This window comes from Heterocephalus glaber, unplaced genomic scaffold, assembly GCF_053883595.1.
Source record: "Heterocephalus glaber isolate CG9 unplaced genomic scaffold, H.glaber_assembly_v1.0 deba00001688, whole genome shotgun sequence".
Lineage (NCBI taxonomy): Eukaryota > Metazoa > Chordata > Mammalia > Rodentia > Bathyergidae > Heterocephalus > Heterocephalus glaber.
In genome coordinates, this window is record NW_028258413.1 from 7,627,245 (window position 1) to 7,648,946 (window position 21,702).

Here is a 21,702-nt window from a genome sequence, read left to right on the forward strand (position 1 = left end):
TGAGTGTAAGGCTCCTAGCACACTCGAGGCTATTGGCTGCCACACCATTTGCCTAACAGAGCGATGCTAGCTAAGAAAATTACTCCAAGTAGTTATTTTTAAATAAGGGAGGTGATTGCTGTAACAACAAGAAACCACAGTGACAGGCTAGCGCATTTTCCCTCGGGCCCATCTTGAAGAATGGCTTTACACAGGGAAGCAATTTAAGCGGAGTTTTCAGTACAGTGTGCTCAGAAATTTTTTAAATTAAAGTTTCCTTAATCTTGTGTGGTGTGAGGGAAAATACAGGCTTCACGTATGACTATAATATTTCAAAAGTTAAGCAACAGAGGTGTTTCTAGAGACATTTCAGAAATAATTTATTTTCAGATTTACTGTTAGAGTAGACCTTTGAGAAGGAGTAAGAAGATTCTTAATTTTCATTAAATTACTTTATTCTGCACATATCAGAGCTATTGAAGTCGATATTTATGTTTATTACTTTTTATAAAAACAAGCTCTTAAATGGTAATTTGAAAACTTACCTAGATCTATCTACTTGCTTAACTCATATATAATATATATATTATAATATATATAATATATATATTATAATATATATAATATAGTAGAACAAACCTAATCAAAGTCATTTGTTAGGTTCAATGTTGACCTTATGGGGAAATTTGATTCAGTTCTCATCCAATTCAGTTTGCGACCAGAATTGTAGAAAGAATTAAGCTCATGAACCAAGGTATCACTGTATTCTCTTTATAAAAAATGCCTATTTAGGGCCAGGGATTTAGCTCAGTGGTTCCGGCGCCTGCCTTGCAAGCTCAAGGACCTGAGTTTGATCCCTGGTACAAAAAAAAAAAAAAATGCCTATTTTGTTAAACACCTTCAGTCACCTTTTATTTTTTTCAGACAGGGGTGCTATGTAGCCCAGGCTGGCCTTGAATTCACAGTGATCCTCCTGCCTCAACCTCCTGAGTGCTGGGATTACAGGCGTGTGCCACCACACCCGGCTAAGTCAGCTTTGTTTAAGGTTGTGGAAAGGAGAAGAATTCCTTCCACGTACTTAGTTCTTCATGTGGATGACCACAGACCGATGCTTGCGAGTTGATGGGTGCACAGTTCTGTCTGAAGTCTTGTTCGGTGTGCTTTTCAGGCTCCACCGCGTTTAACGTGCTCAAAGGTGTTTTGGAGGTGGCGATCGGTGTGGCAACTGGAGTTCTTCTTGGATTTTTTATCCGGTACTTTCCAAGCCGTGACCAGGTGAAAGAAATCATCCGTGGGAAAGTCGCACTCTAGAAGGTCACTGGAAGAGCATGCTAGAACATGTCCCTCAAAGCTGGATGTGAAGAGCATGTTTGAGAAAGGATCCCTGTTTTAAAACTCACTGGTCTATCAGTGTTGTTTATGAGACAGATATGTGAGATCTTAGTGAAGTCCTGGTATCATTTTCTCTAATTCGTATTCTAAACATTTCATATTTCACTCTAAAATGAGTAACATTAACTCCAAAATAATAGTCTGTGCAATTTTTAAAATTTGGTAATACACAACTAAATTAAGTATATGATAACTTTTGGCCTCTGTCTTTGTTAGATTCTAATATTATTAAATGGATAAGTCTTAACATTTAATAATCATTATAATCATTATAATTTAAAGATTATTATAATATAGCAAAATCTCCATAAGGAGAACAAAGTTCTTTACTGTACACAATGATCTTGTGATGAAAAACAAAAGTTTTATTTTCCTTTACCCCGGTAAATCCCTCCAGGTCGATAAACATCTGGAAATATTTTCTTTTGGTTAAACTAGCATTATTCTGAAATTTCAGAACATTTTGAATGGAATTAGAAACTTCACTAAAGAACTTTGAATGAAGAAAATTAACATTTCTATCATCAAACTGTCTGTTGATTTGAAATTTTTATTGTGCTGCAAAACCCTCCAAGTAAAAACATTTGAAAAGAGGTTATGAATGTGTAAAGGAAAATTATAGAGCCAGGCATGGTGGCACTTGGGTGCCCTTGGGAGGCTGAGACAGGAGGATTGCAAGTCCAAGCCCTGCCTGGGCTACAAAGCAAGTTCAGGGCCAGTGCAGACTGTGTATGTAGGGAGGCCCTGTCTCAAAAAAGAAAAAAATGAAGAAAAGAAGGGAAAAAATTATAGGATTATTCTAATTACACAGTAAAATAAACAGAAATACAATAGCTTACATTTTGCTTCTTACTGAGCTAAACTGACAAGGTAAACTGAGTCTGGCATGGTGACCCTCTGCTCAGTTACCAGCCACCAGCTGGGGCGGCGGCAGTGGATACAGATGTTTCCACCATCACTGAGCTTCCTGCGGAAGTCTGTCTGGTGCAGGCCACACACGGTCCATAGGGAGAGCGCTGTTCCCACCACCCTGGGTCCCCGGGGAGACTGAGGCTCCCAGGACAAGGCTTGCACACTCAGTCACTGGCTGGAGAGCAGCGAGGCTGCTGGGAGAGAGGCGACCCAGCCTGCACCAGGTGGCCCAAGGCAAGTACTTCCGAGACTACTTCCTTCCGTGGTCAGGGATTTAAGAGGGAAAAGCAAAGGGGGAAGGACAGCGTCCTTAGACGGTGGGACAACAAACAAACAACCGCTCTCGCCTCTTAAAACCTTCCTGGTGTTCAAGAATTTGGAAAGAAAAACCAAGTATCAAAAGAAAGAGTAAAAAGACTGAAAAGAATAAATATATTTTTCTTTCTTGGGGGGGGGGGGTACTGGAAATTGTACCTGGGGACTTTGCATTGAGCTACATCCCCAGCCTTTTCTAAGATTGTTTTAAAATTTTGAGACAGGGCCACCAAGTTGTGCAGGCCCAGCTAGAACTTGCCACACTCCTGCCTCAGCCTCCCGGCATGCCGGGATGACCGGCACACAGCAGCACACCTGCTTAGAGACGCAGCTTTAACCGTCACCGGAACCCCGAGGCCAAGGTGCTTTCAGAGCGGTCACAGCTGGGAGAGGGAAAGCAGTGATGCTGAAAGCTGGACTTGCAGCCCTGGCCCCTCTGCTACTGCGCTGGCCAAGTCTGCGTTGCTAACTGCGCAGGAGGCCAGCTGGCTCCCTCAGAGGACCAGGTCTGCATCGCATCGTGTCCGCTCTGGAGGAAGAGGAGACTCGGTCTCGTTTTCCTCTGAATCCTGGATTGGGAGCCCCTCGCGGCAGCCGCCTCACGCCCTCTCCCTCCGTCCGCAGGCCCCTCTGGCGCTGACCCGCGCCTGCCTGCTGCTGGGCCTCTCCGTGCTGGCGGTGTTCAGCAGCGTGCGCCTCGGCTTCCCAGGCTCCGGCGGGCTGTGCACGCTGGTCATGGCTTTCCTGGCGGGAATGGGATGGAGCGACGAGAAGGTGACTTTCTTCCCAGCTTCCTCTCTGATGTCTTTTTGAGTCATCTTTTATGCTCAGATTCCTAACCCTAGTCACCGTTTGACCCTAGGAGCTGTTTTCTGTACATATACAAGGGTGCCCCGGTGCATAGAGACACAGTGTCCACTCCCTGTCGGTCTGGAATTGAGGTCTTCAGCTCCATGGTGGGCATGGCTGCGGGCTCTCCACTGTGTGGCAAGGCCACACTTTAGGTAGTCAGACCCTGCTAGGGACATTTAGGTTGCTCCGGTTTTATGCCAAGACAAACAGTGTTCGCTACAAAATCCTTACGCGTGCCACATCTCAAGACTTCCAAGACCTTATCAATCCTAGAAACACCATTCCTTATTTTCTACACCACACAAGAAAACATCTACATCAGTGTCACTGTGACAGAACCTCCACTTTCCTCCAGCAGCCCCCACTAATCCACCCTCCTCTAAAGGGAGATGATTCACAATCATATTTGCCCTGACTCTATATCACACGCATATCCTGATACCCTCTTATTAATTTATTTATAATTGGGCCGGGGATTTAGCTTTGTGGCACAGTGCTGGTCCCGCAAGCAAGTGCAAGGTCCTGAGTTCGATCCCCCACACTGAAAAAAATTTATGTATGTTTTTATTTTATTCTAAAAATATTTTTCAGTCAGATTTATCTGATTCCAAAAGTGACTTGTACTATCCTATGATGGCAGTGTTATTATGAGGTCTGTTTTTTAATGTTTTGATACGTGTTTCAATGACATATACCAAGTGTTTTATGAACATGGTGACTCTAAATCTTGCAATTCAAAGTTAAGCTTTTAAATTCATGAGTGATGAGCTAGGAAAGAGTAAGACCTGAGATGGAGCCATAGGATTCGGGCTGGCACCCAAAAGGGGCTTTAGCCCCAGAAACCCAGGGAACTTGAGGTTCCTTAAGGAAAAGAAGCTTGAGCTTCCGGCAGGAAGCGGAAACAGGGAGAGGCCAGCTCCTCCCTTCCCACTGCACCCATCTGCAGGAAAACTAGGATGCAGGTTATACAGGAAGGCTGCAGCAAGCAGACCATTGCTTCCTCAGCTGCATTTGCCATGCCTTGGCCTGAGCTGCCTATGGCCCAGCTGCTACACAGATAGTCAATGTAATCCCACGACCCAGAAGAGATGGACACCTTTGTGTTCATCTCTGTATCTGCATGCATATCTGTGTGTGTGTGTGTGTGTGTGTGTGTGTGTGTGTTACGTCCAGCCTGTGCTGTTTAAATCAAGCTGAAATCAAATTTCTGATCATTTTCTTATGGCAGATTCTAAGTTGGGGGTCCAGTAATATCATTTTGAGGGCTTTAATACATATTGTCAAGCCTCTTTCTACAGTTATATATGTCTACTTTTTCACCAGTAATACATGAAGTACCATCTCCTTATGACTTCATCGGCTTAGAGCCATTTTTGCAAACTTTAATATAAATCAGAATTACCTGGAAGGGTAAAATTAAATTTGCTGGACCCTATACCCGAATATCTATTTAGGTAGACTACAGTGGGATTTAAGAATTTGTACTTCCAATAAATTTCCAAACAGTCCTGAGGCTGCTAGTCTGGGGACCACACTCAACCACCTACTTATATAGCTTTCACTCTTCCTTTGGGCAAGAAGACACCACACTTCTACTCATTCCTTATTTTTTGCACCAATTCCACTAGGGTCCCAGGGAGAGGCCCTGTGGGTGTACCCTCCCTGAGGGCCATCTTGCAGCTCTCTGGGTTGGCAGGCTGCCTTGCAGTGGAACCCAGACACCTTTCTCGCCGGCTTCCTTCTCCTTTCTCTTTTTCCTGAGTGCCTGTGATGAAACCTAGGGCCTTGCACATACATGGCAAGCACTCTGCCCTGAGCTGCAGCCCTGCCGGGTTCTCCTTTTGCTGAGCATTTTCCTTCACACATTTCAGAAAGCTACATCCTCAGATCAAATAACTCAGATTTCAAATGGTAAGAGTCTTGGCACTTGTCCCTTACCAATATAAAAATGTCTCTGTGTGTTCTGCTTTTCTCTTAGGGAGAGGTTGAAAAGATAATTGCAGTTGCCTGGGACATTTTCCAGCCGCTTCTCTTTGGTCTGATTGGAGCAGAGGTGTCTATTGCATCTCTCAGACCAGAAACTGTTGGTAAGGATTTCAAGTGGTTCTTGTGATAATCAGATCTCTGTATATTCAGGTGAGACATCTTCAGCAGTTACGTGTTTGGGATTCCCATTGTTACGCTTCTATGAAAAGTTAATTATGAACTAAGTCTTTTAGAGTGTTTAGAAAATAATGCTTGCTTATCTAAAACAGTGAATACTCAAGACAGTGGTTTTTTTTTCTCTAAGGATAAAAATGTTCACGTAGCCTTGTTCTGATCATGGGCCAGAATTTTAAAGATAATTTGTTAGCTCTGTGATACATACCCATGAAATAGAAATGTTTGTTGTTCCCTCTTCTAGTCACTTGTGTAGCAGACATCCCTGCCCAGTATTAGCAGGGTCTGGTTAATTTCGACCCAGTCCCAGTACCCATTTGTTCTCTCCAAGCAAGATAAGCAGTGCCTCCCCTTTTTACAACCCTGCTTGCACATGGGCTATTCCCAGATGCTTCCAGATGCTTCATACTATATCGCTGGATGTCTTCCAAGCATACCCTGCTCACTTTCCCACACTGGAAATCAATAAACACTGGGTGCCCTTGGTGCCCTTTGTCTTTGCTGCCCAGAGCAGAATAGATCAGCCCAAGACCCAGTTTCTCTCTAAGTCTTGTTTCCTGTCTTTATTCTTATTAGCATGTGTTGTATTGCCTCATAGGAGACTAAGACCCAATGCAAGAGTCTTCAGTAATGTTCCCATTCCCTATACACTCATACACTCAAAAGCCATCATAGCAAAACTCTTGATTCACAATACTATGCTTTCATTGCTTTGTGTACATATATTCATTCCTTTCTCCTCTCCTTCCACCCATGTTGGAATCCCATCCCTTCTACCTCCTTCTGAATTACAAATACAGATTCTTCCCTTTTCCTCCTCCATATTCAAATATCCTTTCATAGTTTATTCCTCTTTAGAATTTAAACGCCCTTTAATCTCTTTTCTTAAAAAGACAGGCTTCCATTCTGACACCCACCGGAACATGGATGAACCTCCAGTACGCCAGGCTGAGTAAGATGCACCAGGCACAAAAGCACTACTACTCCACTGATGCCACCTCCCCAGTGTTCCCAGAGCAGTTGGGTTCATAGACACAGAAAGGATAACTGTGGATACCAGACACTGAGGAAGGGAAATGGGTGACTGTTTAATGAGAATAGCATCCAGGTTTTGCAAGGAGAAAATGTTCTGGAGATTAGTTGCACAATAGTATACATATACTTAATGCTATTGAACTGTACACTTAAAATGGCTAGGATTGTAAATATTACATATATCTTACCGTGATGTAAAATAACATGTTAAAATATGATGAAAATTCTGGAGAGATGATGGGTGTACTCTTTCTCCATTTCACTTGACCCCTTTCCTACCACACTGTTCCTTCTTCTAAACTTTTCCAAAAAAAGTAACTGCATTTCCCTTTTCCACTTAAGCACTAGTTCTTTTCCTCAGTCCATGCGCTCCCAAGATTGTATCACTGAATCCAGTCTTTGTTTTGTTTCATCTCTTAGCAGCATTTGGTGCTGCTGCTTCTTTAAAACACTGTGAATCCTGCTAGATCTTGAAGCCCTGTGTGTCCTTCTCTGTACCACATGTAGCTCAAATGCTGCTCTTCGTCAAAGTTGTTTCCAAGGCTGTCCATGCTACCCCATGTGTCACCCCTCTGACCTCACCTGCACTGGCAACATCAAGTACAAACTCTGCAGTCCCCAAAACAGCTCTCTTGTGTCCCATGCTTCAGGCAGCAGAAGCTTCTGAGCACCTCCAGCTTGGGAGAAAACTTCCGCAAATCCACAGAAACTTCCAGGAGGAAGCCACATTGCAGATCCACCACAGATCCCCTGCAGTGTCTACACTTTGACCTTGAGGAGCTGGTTTGTCCCTCCTGAGCTGCAGACACACTGCGGGAGGGCCATGCAGAAGCTGCACTGTGGTCTCTTCACGGAAGGGTTTTGTGGCTCTCTGTGTAACACAGTAGCAGTTCCAGCCCTGTCTCCCCCATACTGCTTGATAAGTATAATTGCCACCTCCAGGCTGACTCTCTGGAAAGGATTCTCATCTACTTTGGTGAAATAGTTTTTCCTCTTCTATACTCATGTACCAGCTCATACTTCACTTTACCACATAGGACAAATGTTTCTGTCTCGCTCCAGTTTAGAGCCACATAGAAGAAAACACTACATTTTACATTTTAAAGCTTGTCGTGCATATTATTTAATTAATTCTGCTTAAATAAGCACATGGAAGAAAGTGTGGATCTTGCTGTAAAGTATAAAGAGATATAACCTTTAAATCTCCTTTGTAAGAATTCAAATGTTTAATTTCTGGGTTTAATCTAGAGAAAACATTTTAAACAAATTGATGCTCGATATTGATTTTTTGATAACATGACTAAACATTTTCATATTTTAAAGTTTTAAGGTTTTTACATTATTCCTATTGGTAGTATTTTGGATCAGTAGCTGCACTTTCTCCACTAGTATTTCATTATTTCTAAAAGTTGAATCTTTCTCACAGGCTCCTGTGTTGCCACCTTGGGCACTGCAGTGCTGATACGAATTCTGACCACATTTCTAATGGTGTGTTTTGCTGGTTTTAACATAAAGGAAAAGCTATTTATTTCTTTCGCGTGGCTTCCAAAGGCAACAGTCCAGGTAATGATGGACAGGATAGCTCACCATTTCAACTACTTCTCTATGATACCTCAAAATATTGAGTAAAAAGGCTTATTTAAATGTATGACAATGATTATGGTATGTATGACAATTGTGTTTGGACTTATAAAGAGTTATATATGAATCTACTCTAAAAGTTTTATCTTGGGGCCGGGTGAGGTGGCGCACACCTGCAGTCCCCAGCCACTTGGGAGGCCGAAGCAGGAGGGGTAGAAGTTTGAGGTCGCCCCGGCAACTGAGTGAGACCCTGCCTCAAAATTATAAAAGTACCAAAAAATAAAATAAAGGTCTGGGGAATGTGTTCAGTGGTAAAAAATTGCCTAGCCTGAGGGAGCCCCTGGGTTCTATCTCAAACCCCCCCTCATAATGAAAAACTTTTATTTGTAGTATATTGTTTCTTTAAATGTGATGGCTCATTTAAATACCTTTCACCACCAGAATAAAACTGGAAATCCAGGAAACCCTTACTCAAGTAGAGGGCAGTAGCAACAGGAGGGGTTCGTTTGAATTTTTATCAGTCAGAGCTCTTTAAGTTACCTGAAGAAAGAGATGTGAACTCTTGATTTCAGTGTCTTCCAGGACAAGAGTGGTGGTGTTCACCTGTAATCCCAGCACATGGGAGGCTGAGGCAGGAGGTTCACTACAAACTCAAAGCCTGCCTGCCTCAACTACATAGTGAGTTCAAGGCCACCCTGAACTACATAGTGAGGCCCTGTCTCAAAAAAAAAAAAAAATGCAAACTGTTCAGTGTCTTCCAAAAGAGAGTACTACAGAAATAGCATGGCCCAGGGCTGGGGATTTAGCTCAGTGGTTCCACCGCCTGCCTTGCAAGCGTAAGGACCAGAGTTCGATCCCCGGTACCAAAAAAAAAAGAAATAGCATGGCCTATCCTAAAGTTTGGAAGTACTTCTGCGTCAGTATGAGTGAGGATCACTTATTGTTGACCCAAGTATACACAATCAAGAAAGATTTATCGAAAAAACTGAGCGAATGCCTCCCAGTAGTCCTTTATCCACAGTTTTGCTTCCTGTGGCTTCTGTCACCCATGTCTGCTCACAATCCAGTAATGCTAAGTGGAAAATTCTAGAAGGGAAGGGTTTGTAAGTTCTACACTGTGTGCAGTTTTGATAGCAGGATGAAACCTTGCACTGTCCCACTCCATCCTGCAGCGTCCTGCGGGGACTTGACTCTTCCTTTTCCCCCGCATATCCACATGGCGCACACTGATCTTCTCAGGTGTCAGGTCAACCGTGGCAGTGAGGCAGAGCTGTGTTCCGCGATCCTTATTTACACAATAACGGCCCAGAGCCCAGGTATGGCTATGCCTGCAATTTGCATTAGCCTAAGAGGAGACATAAGGCTTCCTGTAAGTTAAAAGGTGAAAGTTCTGGGCCAGGGATTTAGCTCAGTAGTCCCAGCACCTGCCTCTAAAGCGCAAGGCCCTGAGTTCAATCCCTGGTACCCAAAAAAAAGAAAATGTGAAAGTTCTTAGCTTAATAAGGAAGAAGCATGTATATATAGGGCTTGGTGCTGTCTGCCTCATAGAGGACTGGGAATCTTGGTACATCTCAGGATAAGGGGGACTACTGTATTGCTTTTCTAGATTGTTAATTGCTATTAATTATTCACAATTAGCCAAAACTCCTGAGAAATGTTTCAATCTTTTGACCCAAAACCTGTGTACTCTAATGAGCAAGTAACAAAGACAGCACTTATAGATAGGTGCTTCAACTGTTGATTGTGCATTTGTTAGAATACCTGTAATTGTTCATTAAATTAGAACTGTATAATTATAACTTGTTGCAAATGTAATGTATCCCTGACTATTGTATATTTTGGGATTACTTACATCAAATAAGACTTCACTGTTCTCTTTCTCTGATTAATTTGCAATTTATTGATATATGCAAACTTTTATTTTCATACATGAAAATCAGATGTCTTAATTTAAGAGGTTTTAGAAGATGTGTGTGTTCTGTAATTGTATTCCAGATTGGATGCGATTGTGGGCTTGGGCTTTATCCCAGAGTTTTTTCTTTTTGTCCACTAGCCTGGGACATATTGGCTAACACTATTTATAGTAACTTCAGTAAGTAAATATCAAAATAGTGACTCTATGTGTGGGAGATGTGTTTCTAAAGTGATATTTCAAAGATGCCAGCCTCCCGCCGTGAGAGCAATATTTTCGAATGTGGACACATAAGCGAGGCTGTCTTGGACACCGTGTGCTGTGAAAGACGTCCCTCCCTCGTGTCCCCTGGGGTGGACCCCTCGCCCACCCCGTGTAGATGAGTTATGCCCATCCCCCATACCCTCTAAATCATCTCTAGATTACTTACAGAGCCTATTACAGTGTAAATACTATGTGAGCAGTTGTCATGTCCCTGGGCAATAATGACAAGGAAAAACTGTGCATTCAGTACAGATGCAATTTATTTTTAATTTTTTCAATCTATACTTGGTTAAATTTATAGGAGCAGAGCAGGGACGGGCAGGGCTGAGCGTATAGAATTTTCTGTTCTCTGCTATGGATGCTGCACAAGAAACAATACTCTCATATAGATAGAGATACTCGTTCTGCATTAGTATTTGTTAAAAGTTCCTTTTCTACGACCTATCTGGTGTGAGAGATCTGTTTTAAATCACAATACGGCACACAGACCAATCCCCAAACGTTCGTGCAGTACACGCAGGTAGAGAACTGAGAGAGAAACACCCTGCCGAGCAATACGTGCGGCTCCTGCAGGGAGTTCGTAGCTGTGGAGTAGCTCTGAGACCGGGCCGCCCTGGGTAGCAGCCTCCGCGCACGGGGACTCGTGAGAGACCGCTCTCCCCTTCCCATCAGGCCGCCAGGGCCCTCCTGGGCCAACCTCCGCCGGTGCCTCGCATCCACGAGTCAGCTTTGCCGCTTGCAGCCCGGGGAGGAAGAGGGAGGCGCACGGAGCGCCCGTCCATTCCTTCTCCAGGAGCCTGAGGGGCTCTTACCCCTCCACGCGCTCCCTCGTGGCCAGAACTGACATGTACAGCGACATCTAGTGGCCGGGGCCCGGAAGATGTAAATTCTCCCTAGAGGGAGGTGACGTGATGTTTACGATGTTTGCGGGCAGCTGCCGGTCCCTGCCGCGCTGTCTGATGCACGGTATTTTCCCTTCTGCTTCACCATCTTAAAGGCCAATGTTGTTCTACTCAATGGAATAAGAGATAATCACATTGATTAACATAACTTTCCCTATGTGCACTCAGAATATTACATTTTACCTCTTTGAAAAAATGAGAATTTTCATAAAACTTTCCAGTAGTATATTTTATGATTTTTTTTTTGGTACCAGGGATCGAACTCGGGTCCTTGCGCTTGCGAGGCAAGCGGACCAGTAGTTTATTTTAAATACAACATACTACCGACTTCTGAGGCAATTATCCAAACACCTAACAATATTAACTTCATGTTTTAGACATGAACACTTTCATGGGTCATTTTGTTTCACAGTTAGTCTAGGCTATTAGGCTATAAAACAACACATTTAAAATTTCATTAGAATCCTGTGAATATATTCTCCCCACCCCACCCCACCCCACCCCCATCTCTCTCCCGTACTGGTCATTGAACCCAGGGCTTTCTCACTGAGCTACATTCTCAGCTCTTTTTAAATTTTGCTTGTTTATTTTTGAGACAAGGTCTTACCAAGTTGCTGGGGCTGGGCTTCAATTTGCAATTCTCCTGCCTCGGTCTCTGAGAGCGCTGGGATTGCAGGCATGCACCATGCTTGGCTCTTTCTTTTTTTTTTTTTTGGTGCCAGGGATCGAACTCGGGTCCTTGCACTTGCGCAGCAGGTGGTGAAACCACTGAGCTAAATCCCCAGCCCCTGGCTCTTTTTCTTAATTCCAAAGTCTTAAAGACAAAAAATGAAACAACAGTAACTTTCATCTTTACTCGGAAGAAATTTAGTATGTAGAACTTGATGCTACACATGCACTGGATTAACACTGTCAGTTTGTATTGTCCTTGCATTCTGAGGTGTGTGTGCCTGATATTTCAGAACCCTACAGGTAGGTACATCTGCGTCATCAGTTTGTCCCTGTGCAAGGGCAGGGAGAATTTGTAGATGATCCAAGCCAACGGCAGTACATTTTGAAAGAAGACTAATACAGCTTTCTTAGTTGGGCAGAAGAATAAGCAGGTTAGTTTTGCAAATATGTGCTTGTCTTGTCTCCAACTTTAGGCTGCAATAGGATCGGTGGCTTTGGACATGGCGCGGTCACACGGAGAGGAGCAGTTAGAACGCTACGGAATGGATGTGTTGACAGTGGCGTTTTTGGCCATTCTCATCACGGCCCCCATTGGAAGCCTGCTTATCGGTTTGCTGGGCCCCAGGTTTCTCCAGAAGCTTGAACGTCAAGACGAAGATGAAGTTCCAGGACAGACTTGTGTTCGGCTTTAGAGGTGAAAAGAGGAAAGTCCTGAGCATAATGATTAGAAAGCTGTTAGCAGAGGCTAATTCTAGCAAGATGGATTTTGAAATGTGTAACAGTTAAGTTTAAAATATAATTGAACCGAATGTGTCCCTATTTCTTTACCCAGCAGTTTGAGTCCTGACCCTTAACACGTGGGTGGTTGTATTCTATGTCAGATCTACCTTCTTTTCTTTCTTTTCCCCAACTCTTAATTTATATCTTTACCCTTCAATGCCTAGTGATCCATTTTTTGAATCCTCAGAACAATGGAATATAATGAAATGTGTTCTTTTCAAATTCTTGTTCCTTGAATTTTTCTAGGTAACATAAATGAATTTCATGCAAACATTCAAACAATTTCAATCTTTGGCATAAGTGAGTTAATTTGTATAAGGACATTACCTACAATTCAGAATTAACAAAGGAAAGACCAATTTCAGTACCTCTCCAGCTGCCCAGCAGCTGCTTAAACTTACTGTTCACTTTCACTGTCCCTTTGACAGCCGCCGTCTAAGTCCCCATGACTGTTGAGTGCTGGCTTCTCAGTTTCTTCCATGATCTCTGAAAACTCAAGCCAACGACTGAAAGGTCTTAGTAGGGATTTTCTAAATGCTAGACAGTGTTGAGGTCAGAGTGAAAAGGGTCGATAACTCACTCCTGAGGGCTCACTTCGTGAAGCCTCCGTTTTATCACCACATGTAAAGTCAGAGCTTTTAAAAATGCTACAGTGTTATATTTCTGTATGAATCATTTATGTAGGAATATGCAACAGGTGGAAATTGCTTCAGCCACTTGAGGAACAAGTGGCATCACTTTTTAGTTGATTAACTCAAACTAAATCTGGCCTGAGCCCGCTGACCTGGTGAGAGGTCTGAAACTTCACTTGGATGTGCCCTTCGGCTGCCGTACAGGGACCGACCCACTTCAATCTCCACAGTTCCATTGCTTCTGAAGCAGGCCACCGCACTCCCAGCAAAGGTCCTCCTTGCCACCTGGAGCCCTGGTCCCTCCTCCCAGTGTCCTTAGGAACCTAACAGCTTTTCCCAAGAGAACAAGGCATTTTATCAACCCGATCACAAAGACACTAGCAACTCTCCTAAAAGCAGAGAGAAAATAATGTCCGTTCTTTGCTGAAATATCTACAAGATGACGAAAGTAGGAAAGTGGTAAAGAATTAAGTTCTTATGGAAACTCAAGAAAGAGCTGTAATTTAATCAGACCTTGGCAAGTCAGCTTTCCATTGCTGTCACAACATACCCAAGACAGTTAATTGACCTGTAAGGAGGAAATTATTTTGGCTCGGGGTTCAGCCCAGAGTCAGTTGGTCCCCTTGCCTTTGGGCCTGGAGCAGGGCATTACATCATGGCAGGGAGTGTGTGGTGGAGCAGAGCTGCTGACCTCGTGGCCAGGGACTGAAAGAAGAGGAGAGGGGTTAGCTCAGTGGATGGCGCCTGCCTCGCAAGTGCAAGGTCTCTAGTTTGATTCCCAGTCCCGAAAAAAAGCCAAGGAAAATGCAGGTTGCCTTCCTAAGAAGTCTGGGCTCTGTCCCAAACTAGTTGTTTTCCATGTACTGTTCTGGAGAGCCTGGGGGGTCCTCGAGAGGAACTTGCAGACACCTTCAGGACCCACCTTCAACCGCAGCGAATCTGCTTTGTCTCCTATGAAACTTGGAACCTAGACTTCACGAGCAAAAAAATGAAAAGGTTTTCTACTGGTAACAGTTACCAAGTGTTTCCTTCCTGCAAGCTGCCTGTGATTTATTTTAGCTCACATCCCGCGTGCACGCCTGCAGCGCCGAGGATCCTGCACCTAGATCAGGTCCTAGGTTGGCCACGCGGTCCAGGCAGCAGCCTGCAGACCCTGGGCCCGGGGTCTCCCGGGCAGGAGGCGAGGTCCTTCTCACCTGAGCCTGGCATTCCTGGTTCCCTGGCTCCCCCAGGCCTCCCGGGAGGGGAGGGGAGGGGAGGGGAGGGGAGGGGAGGGGAGGGGAGGGGAGGAGCGGTGGACGGGCCTGCGAGGGCGTGGTCACAGGGCCTAAATCCGGAAAGCAGGACCTGAACTCCAGCGCTGAGCTGGTTCAGAAACCACAGGAGCTACAGGTAGGCGGGGCCGGGGTCTCCGGGACAGGCGCCTGGTCAGAAAGCCCGGGCCCTGAGCAGGTGCTGCCGCCCCGGAGGGGAGTGCAGAGGCCGGGCCGCGGGCCCGTGAGGGGCTCGGGGCTCGGGTGCCGGGGAGGCTGGGCCTGGGCAGCACCGCTGCAGACCCCAGAATCAGGCCCCGCACCCCAGATTCAGCTAAGGCTGCAGCGGCTTCTCTCTGCAGAGTGGGCAGCTGCCAACGCGGACTTCAGGACGCCCTTGCCATCCCTACTAATGACATTGCTTAGAAACTGAGGCAGGTGTTGGTGGTGGACCCCTAAATCCCAGCCCTCCGGGAAGCTGAGGCAGGAGGATGGAAAGTTAGAGCCCAGTCTGAGCACTTTAGCGCCTTAGTGAGACCCTGCTTCACAAGGGGGTAGGGGCTGGGGACAGCTCAGGGTGGAGGCCCTAAGGCCTGGCTGTAGTTCTTTCATAGGTTGAGAGGGTGACATCCAGGGCTGTGGGCTGCCCGACCTCAAGTCCCTGGACCTCTCCCCATCCCTGCTGGCCAAGCCCCTTCCTCGCCTGCTCCTTCTGCCTTCTCCACCCCCTGCCCTGTCCACGGTGCTCAGGATCTGGGGTGGGTTCCCCAGGCGGGGTTCCTATGGCGATGGCAGGTTGGTCCGGGGAGGTGTTCACAGGGGACAGAAGGATGTCAGCCACTAGGGAAGCCGACAGGACTCTCCGGAGGCCTGGTGACCCCACGGGCAGGGACTCACATCCATAAGCAACTGGCTTTCAGGCCGGGCTCCAAGGCCCTGACCTGGGAGGCCTGGCCCGCTTTGACCCTGTCCCCAAGTCCTGCCACTGAGCTGAGCTATCCGAGGGCCAGGCCATCAGCAAGTGGGGGCTGGCAGGGTTATCCTGAGCAAGGGGGAAATTAGTGTGGGAGAGAAAAGGAATGATTGATTCTGTAAGAATTACACTGATTTAAGGGGCAAGGAAATGGCAGCTGCTTTACAGTGGGACCAAGAAGAGAGAGGAGTTCAGGAGTTAGGTTGAAGCTGGGCGTGGTGGTACATGCCTGTAATCTCAGCAGCCTCAAAGGCTGAAACAGGAGGATCTCAAGTTGGACAGCACCCCACCCCAGGATACTTAGCAAGACTCAGGCTCAAAATCAAAAAGAGTAAAAGAGGGGCTGCAGCTCAGTGTGAAGGCCTAGGGTTCAAAGCCCAGTTTTGCTCACAATCGCCAGGAGGGAAAAAAGAATCAGGTTTAATGATGGCCACATATTTGATAATAAATGACAGGTTGTTATAGTTTGGGTCTGGATGTCCCCCCAAAGCCTCATGCGGTTATACCTTGGCTTTTTCAGAGGTGGCTGGGTCCAGGGTGTGTGACACTGGGATTGATTCCTGGTGCAAGGCTAGGCTTAAGGGCACTAGGATTAAGGTGTGAGTGCTGCCCACCCAAAGTGGCCTGGATGAGATATAAGAACAGGAAGGATGTGGTCCTGCCTTGTGGCTTTTCTGTTGTATGCCTGCCATGGACTGTTTCTCCTCTGCAATGCCACCCTTACTAGGAGCCAACCAACTATGAACTGAAACCTCTACAAACTGTGAGCTAAATAAACCTTTCCTCCTTGCACTTTTGGTGTCAGATATTTTGTCTCAGCAATGAGAGAAAAGTGACTAAGACACAAGTGGAACAGAATTTCTAAATCGTTCGTTCCATTTATTTTCTCCATTCAACACGGCCATCTATAGCTTGAGATCCGTTGTGAGTTCGCACCATACAGCTGCTTGGTGCCTGCCACTCAGCCTGACTGAGACGGCAGTCTGGGTGCATTTTCCTCTCTGGAACTGTGGGAAGTCTGTCAGCTCCAGAAAGGCCGGGCACAGGGTGGCAGTAGCTGTCTGCACAGCAGTGCTCTGAGCAGCCCCCAGGTGTCTGCTGGCTCGGGCAGTGCGTGGGGGAAGCGCTAAAGGGGAAGCACTTGTTCCCACAGCAGAGAATTGAGAGTTGCTGGGTTCAGATCCCTGGTCAGAGCCTGGAACCATTTCCTTCTCCCGCCCTGGCACCAACCCTCTGCCTGCCCAGCCCAGCTGTGAGTATTTCTGTGTCCTCCTTACTAAGCATATCTGGTGTGCTGGCCCTTGTGGTCTGAGAGGCTACTCTTGTCACCCTGTCCCCCTCTCCCCCCAGGCCACGAGTACCCACTCATAGTCAGGGACTTGAGAGCTGGGCCTGTGGCTCCTGCCTGTCATCGCAGTTATCAGGAGGCTGAAGCAGAAGGATGGCTAGAAGCTAGGAGTTAAAACCAGGCGGGGCCATAGAGTGAGACCTTGTCTCAGAAACCCAAACAAGACAAAATAAATTGAAACTCGCTGCGTATGAATGAATTAAAAAGTAAGTTTCTCCATTGCACTAGGCAGTGCAGACCAACATAATGCTTCTCCACAGCAGGGAGGTGGGCACGGTGACCAGTCGGGAGCAGAGCCCGTCTGGCTGTCGGGCACAGGGTCTCGGGCTGACGCGTCCTCACACACCCTAGCCCTGAGCCTCTACACCTGTGACCTGATCCCACCCCAGACCCTGCCTCTCCCTCCGCAGTGTCTGCTGGCTTCCTTCTCCTCTCGGCCCACTTCCTGCGTCTCCTGCCCCAGGACCCTTTCCCCATCCCAGAGCCAGTGCCTGTTTTATGAGTCTCACAGATGTGCTACTCAGGGCCCTCTGCAGTGGGTGTGCCTGTGCCTTCCCTCCACTTCTGTTTGTGGTCTTGCAGGCCAGAGCTGGGGGAGAAAGCACTGAGCTGCCCTAGTTTATTGCTTTCCCTGCGTTTCCAGGGCTCTGGGACCTGGCTAGGAGCTGCTGCTGCTGCTGCATTTTGCAGCCATGGTCAGAAAGTAAAGTAATTCTCAAAGTCAGCATTTTGGTTTTAAACAAGTGGAGAAGGAGACACAGCAGAAACAGAGCCCTGCCTGACCAGGTGAGGGTGTGCTCTTCTCTCATAAAGGCCGCTCTCTCCTGTGACCGTCCCTAGCAAGGATGGGGAGCAGGGGCCCCCGGGGCAAGGGAGGGGCGGAGGGGCCAGGTGTGACCCCGGAGGCCTGGGTCTGCAGATAGCAGCGTTAGTTTAGTTGCCCTCCCTGGGTGTCAGCACCTGCAGTGATGCGCCGCTGACTGTTTCATAATTGATGCTGTCTCACCCAGCCTGTAGTGGAGTCGCCCCGGTGCCCCAGGCCTGTAAACCACACATGAGGGGAGGCTGAGCCAGGAGGATCACAAGTTCAAGCCCAGCCTGACAAGTCTCTAAGTGAGACTCTGTCTCAAAAGAGAAAATAAACAAATAAAGACGGTTGGGCAAGAAGCTCAGTGCAAGGTCCCGGGATCCAACCTTAGTCCCACACAAACTAAATCCAATTGATGCGGTCTGGGGCTCATGGTAGAGCTTGGCCACCACCAAGCTGTTCTGGGTGGCTGGATCCTGGGGACTGGGGAAATGTGTCTGTGGGGAGTGGCCGGGAAGGGCTGCCTGGGGTGACCTAGACCGATGTCCACTCGTGGGTGACTTTAGGGGCCAGCATGGCCTGTCCTGGCATGGGGGGAATCGTAGCCTGGCACCCCTGGAAGTGGCAGACATATGTGCCCTGCGGCCTGGAGCGCTCATTACTGAATCCCTCTGCACCAAAGTGATGGCTCTGTGCACTTTCCACGGACAGGGACAAGGCTGACCCGGCAGAAGAGTACAGAATGGACCACAAGAAGAGGGGGCTGGCCCTCATCCTCAACCAGGAGCACTTCACACCGCACCAGATGCTGCCAGAAGGAGGGGTAGCAGCGTGGACAGGGACAACCTGGCTTGCAGGTAGCAGCTGTGTCTGTGTCTCGATGGCAGCCTGGTGACCTCACAGACCAGGGCCCCGCTGGGACATGCGCATCCTCAGCTCACACACGGCTGACTCCTTGGTCCCCAGGGCCACAGGACAAACCCCACACCCCCAGAGCAGAGCCTCCCTGAGCACTCAGCCGTCTCCCTCACCCTGTTCATTCCATGTTACCAGCTTCGCGCTGTTGGTAATGAGCTTGTGTGGCCATCGGCAGTTTCTAAATGGAACAGGCTTTGATCATGGCTAAATCCTTTCATGCAGAGGAGGATCGACTGTTACCATATTTTTTCTTTTCTCCTATGGAAAAGTAAATTTATGGGTCATAAAATGGGTATAGATCCCTCAAAGTAAGGATAGAAGTCTGCTTGGAAAAGCTCTTCAGCTAATACTCAATTTACTGTGACACCAGGTTTTCAGAGCTGGGATTTGAAGTGAGATGCTTTAACAATCTTAAAGCAGCAGAGCTACTGAACCGAATTCACGAGGGTAGGTGGATCTGCATTAAGCCGTTCCTCTTCCTCCCCTGGGCTGGAGTCCTTTAGGCTCTCTGTGAGGACAGGGATGGATGACTGGGTGGGGAAACGCGGCATGGATGGAGCACAGGTTGGAGGTGGGGCTGGGCCCCTCTGCTGCTGTTACGACCAGATCTGCAGTGCTGGGCTGGGCATCTCGAGGCCGTGTTGTGCAAACAGCACCAGTGACAGCCCAGCAAGAGGGGAAGTGGGCTCCGCACGTCATGGGGAAAGTTGCCAACACCAAGCCTGCCCCTGCTGGCCTTTGGGAGGCTCCTTTCCTGCCACATTTCCGCACTGACCAAAACCGAGGCTTGCTGACATCAGATGTGCTCATGGCTGCAGCACTTTGGCACTGGGTCTTGTAGTTATAACCCAAGTCCCAGCCAGTGCTGCAGGCCCAGGCTCGCACGCCTCTGCTGGGCCACTGTGATCTCGGCATCTTTATTGGAAACTTCCAGTAATTCCGCTGCAGATCTCTTTCCCTGGCTGCGGACTCAGCTGCTGCTTCACTTGTGAGCTTTCGGGGCCCGAGTCTGAGGTCAGGACTCCTCTGCATGCTGGAAGAGCTCAGGCCTGCTAAGAGGGGAGCCGGGCAGGGGCCTTCCTGTCTGCCCTAGGAAGGCTTGGGATTCACAGAAACTTAGTCTGTTGCCCAGGAAGCTGGGATCTTAAAGGAGGCTCCCAGCATGTTTTCCACATCATCCTGCTGAAAGCTAACAAAAGGGCTGGAGCACTGCAACACAGAGTGAGAGCAAGCGTGATGTGGGACAAGGCTGAGAGGTGAAAACAAAGAACGGTGATGAAGGACCAAGGCTCTGCCATACTTAAAATATAACGATAAACATGATAGAAAAGAGAAGTCAACAAGAAGAGCAGCGAGGCAAAAAGGTTGTCCATCCAGTCCATCCAGGCGTCCTCCACAGCCGCAGCCAGGACGGACAAACTTCAGACCAAGGGCAGCGGCTCGCCAGGCCTGCGCTCAGGGCCGCCAAGACGCAGGCAAGAGCAGAAGGGAGCAGAGCCTGTCAGCCCCGAAGAGGGCCGGGCCCAGCCAGATGACGTGGAACGAGGATGGAGGAGGGGGTCTTGCTATATATAGTCCAGGCTCACCATGGCTGCCTCACTGAATGCTGGACTGCAGGCTTCACCACCACTCCCTGCTCTACACGATTTTTAATGTATTGATACATTTAATTCTCACCATCATCTTATATGAGTCTCACTACTCAGCCCAGGCTGGCCTCAAACTCTGAATCCTCCTGCCTCAGCCTTCTGAGTGCTGGAATTACAAGTGTGCACCAGCAGAAGTGAAATAATTTTAACAAGGCCATGCAGCTGTTAAATAGTAGAGCACAGACTTACGTGTACCTGTAACACAGGGAGCAAGGTGATTTTCCAGGAGTAAAAGGAGAACTGGCTGGAGAAAAGAGAAAGGGGAAATTGGGGAGGTGAGAATATGAAAAGTTTAGAATAGCCAGAGTGAAAACTATGCTTCCGAGCATCTCCGATCTGCACCTGTGATCCAGCCTCTCAACTTGAGACCCACCATCGGATTCCTGCACCTACTCCTTCAGCCGTCTCTGGCTGCTAAAGGTGATTCCACCCTTCCATTTGGACTCTGGGCTCTGGGCCTACCCTTTGAGCAGGATTCTCCTGGAAGAACTGAAGGGGCAGAGAATGATTCTGGCTGTCAGAGACAGGGCCTGACATCACCCACAAATCACAGCATCCTTACTGAACCTTTTAAAAGTGTGTGCTTATTAAAAAAAAAAAAAAAAAGGTGTGTGCTTACGATGGCCTTAGAACTGGGTTTCAGTAGACCCTGTGATGTGTGGAATATTGTCTCATTCAAAGTGAGCTAAAAAGGAACAAGAGACCCAGGGATTTAGCTCAGTAGTGCTGCCACGCAAGGTCCCAGGTTCGATCCCCAGTACAAAAAAAGGAACAAGAGAGCTTCGCTCCCTCCTCTTCCCTCTCCCCCTCTCCTTACCCCCTCCCCCCTCTTTGGACCCCATTTGTTAGCAAGCTCTGCCTGTGCTCCTTCAGGATGTTAAAAATCAAATGAGGCATGAACATACATGTTCACGAACATACTTGTTCACCTCCACGTTGTCAGGGCCAGGCAAAATTGAGATAGGAGAGCACAAAGGGTCTCCAACCACCTTGTCACAGCCTTTGAAAGGGGATGGCAATAGGGAGTGGCCCTAGAAATGGGCTTTAGAAGAGGAGCAACGTGGGCTGAGATTTAGCTCAGTGGCGCCTTGCCTGCCTCGCAAGCACAAGGTCCTGAGTTCCATCCCCAGTACCGAAAAAAAGAAGAGGACCAATGAGACCTTTGTGTGGCACCTGAGGAGGCTGGGGGACTAGTGAATTAGGGTCCTCCTCAGACAGCCAGAACAGCCTGCTGTAGTAGTGGAGATGGAGGTGAAAGCAAATGGGGAAGAAGCCAAACAAGGGGAAGTGTGTCCAGAAAGGCGAGTGGAGGGAGGGTTGAAATAATAAAGGGAAAAACATAACCAGCACAGCAAGACACAACTT

At 47.4% G+C, this 21,702-nt stretch overlaps 1 protein-coding gene across 8 annotated transcripts in view; it reads left to right on the forward strand.

The window, feature by feature from the left end:
• Slc9b2 (solute carrier family 9 member B2) overlaps positions 1-12,785 on the forward strand; it is a 48,653-nt gene extending 35,868 nt beyond the window's left edge. For all 8 annotated transcript variants that reach the window (XM_087198799.1, XM_004866259.4, XM_004866258.4 and 5 more), the window contains 5 exons: positions 1,148-1,254; positions 3,223-3,372; positions 5,429-5,537; positions 8,072-8,208; positions 12,450-12,785. In XM_087198799.1, the coding sequence (XP_087054925.1) occupies positions 1,148-1,254; positions 3,223-3,372; positions 5,429-5,537; positions 8,072-8,208; positions 12,450-12,668 (722 nt within the window). In that variant the 3' untranslated portion in view covers positions 12,669-12,785. The remainder of the gene's footprint in view (positions 1-1,147; positions 1,255-3,222; positions 3,373-5,428; positions 5,538-8,071; positions 8,209-12,449) is intronic.
• Positions 12,786-21,702: the final 8,917 nt, after the last annotated feature.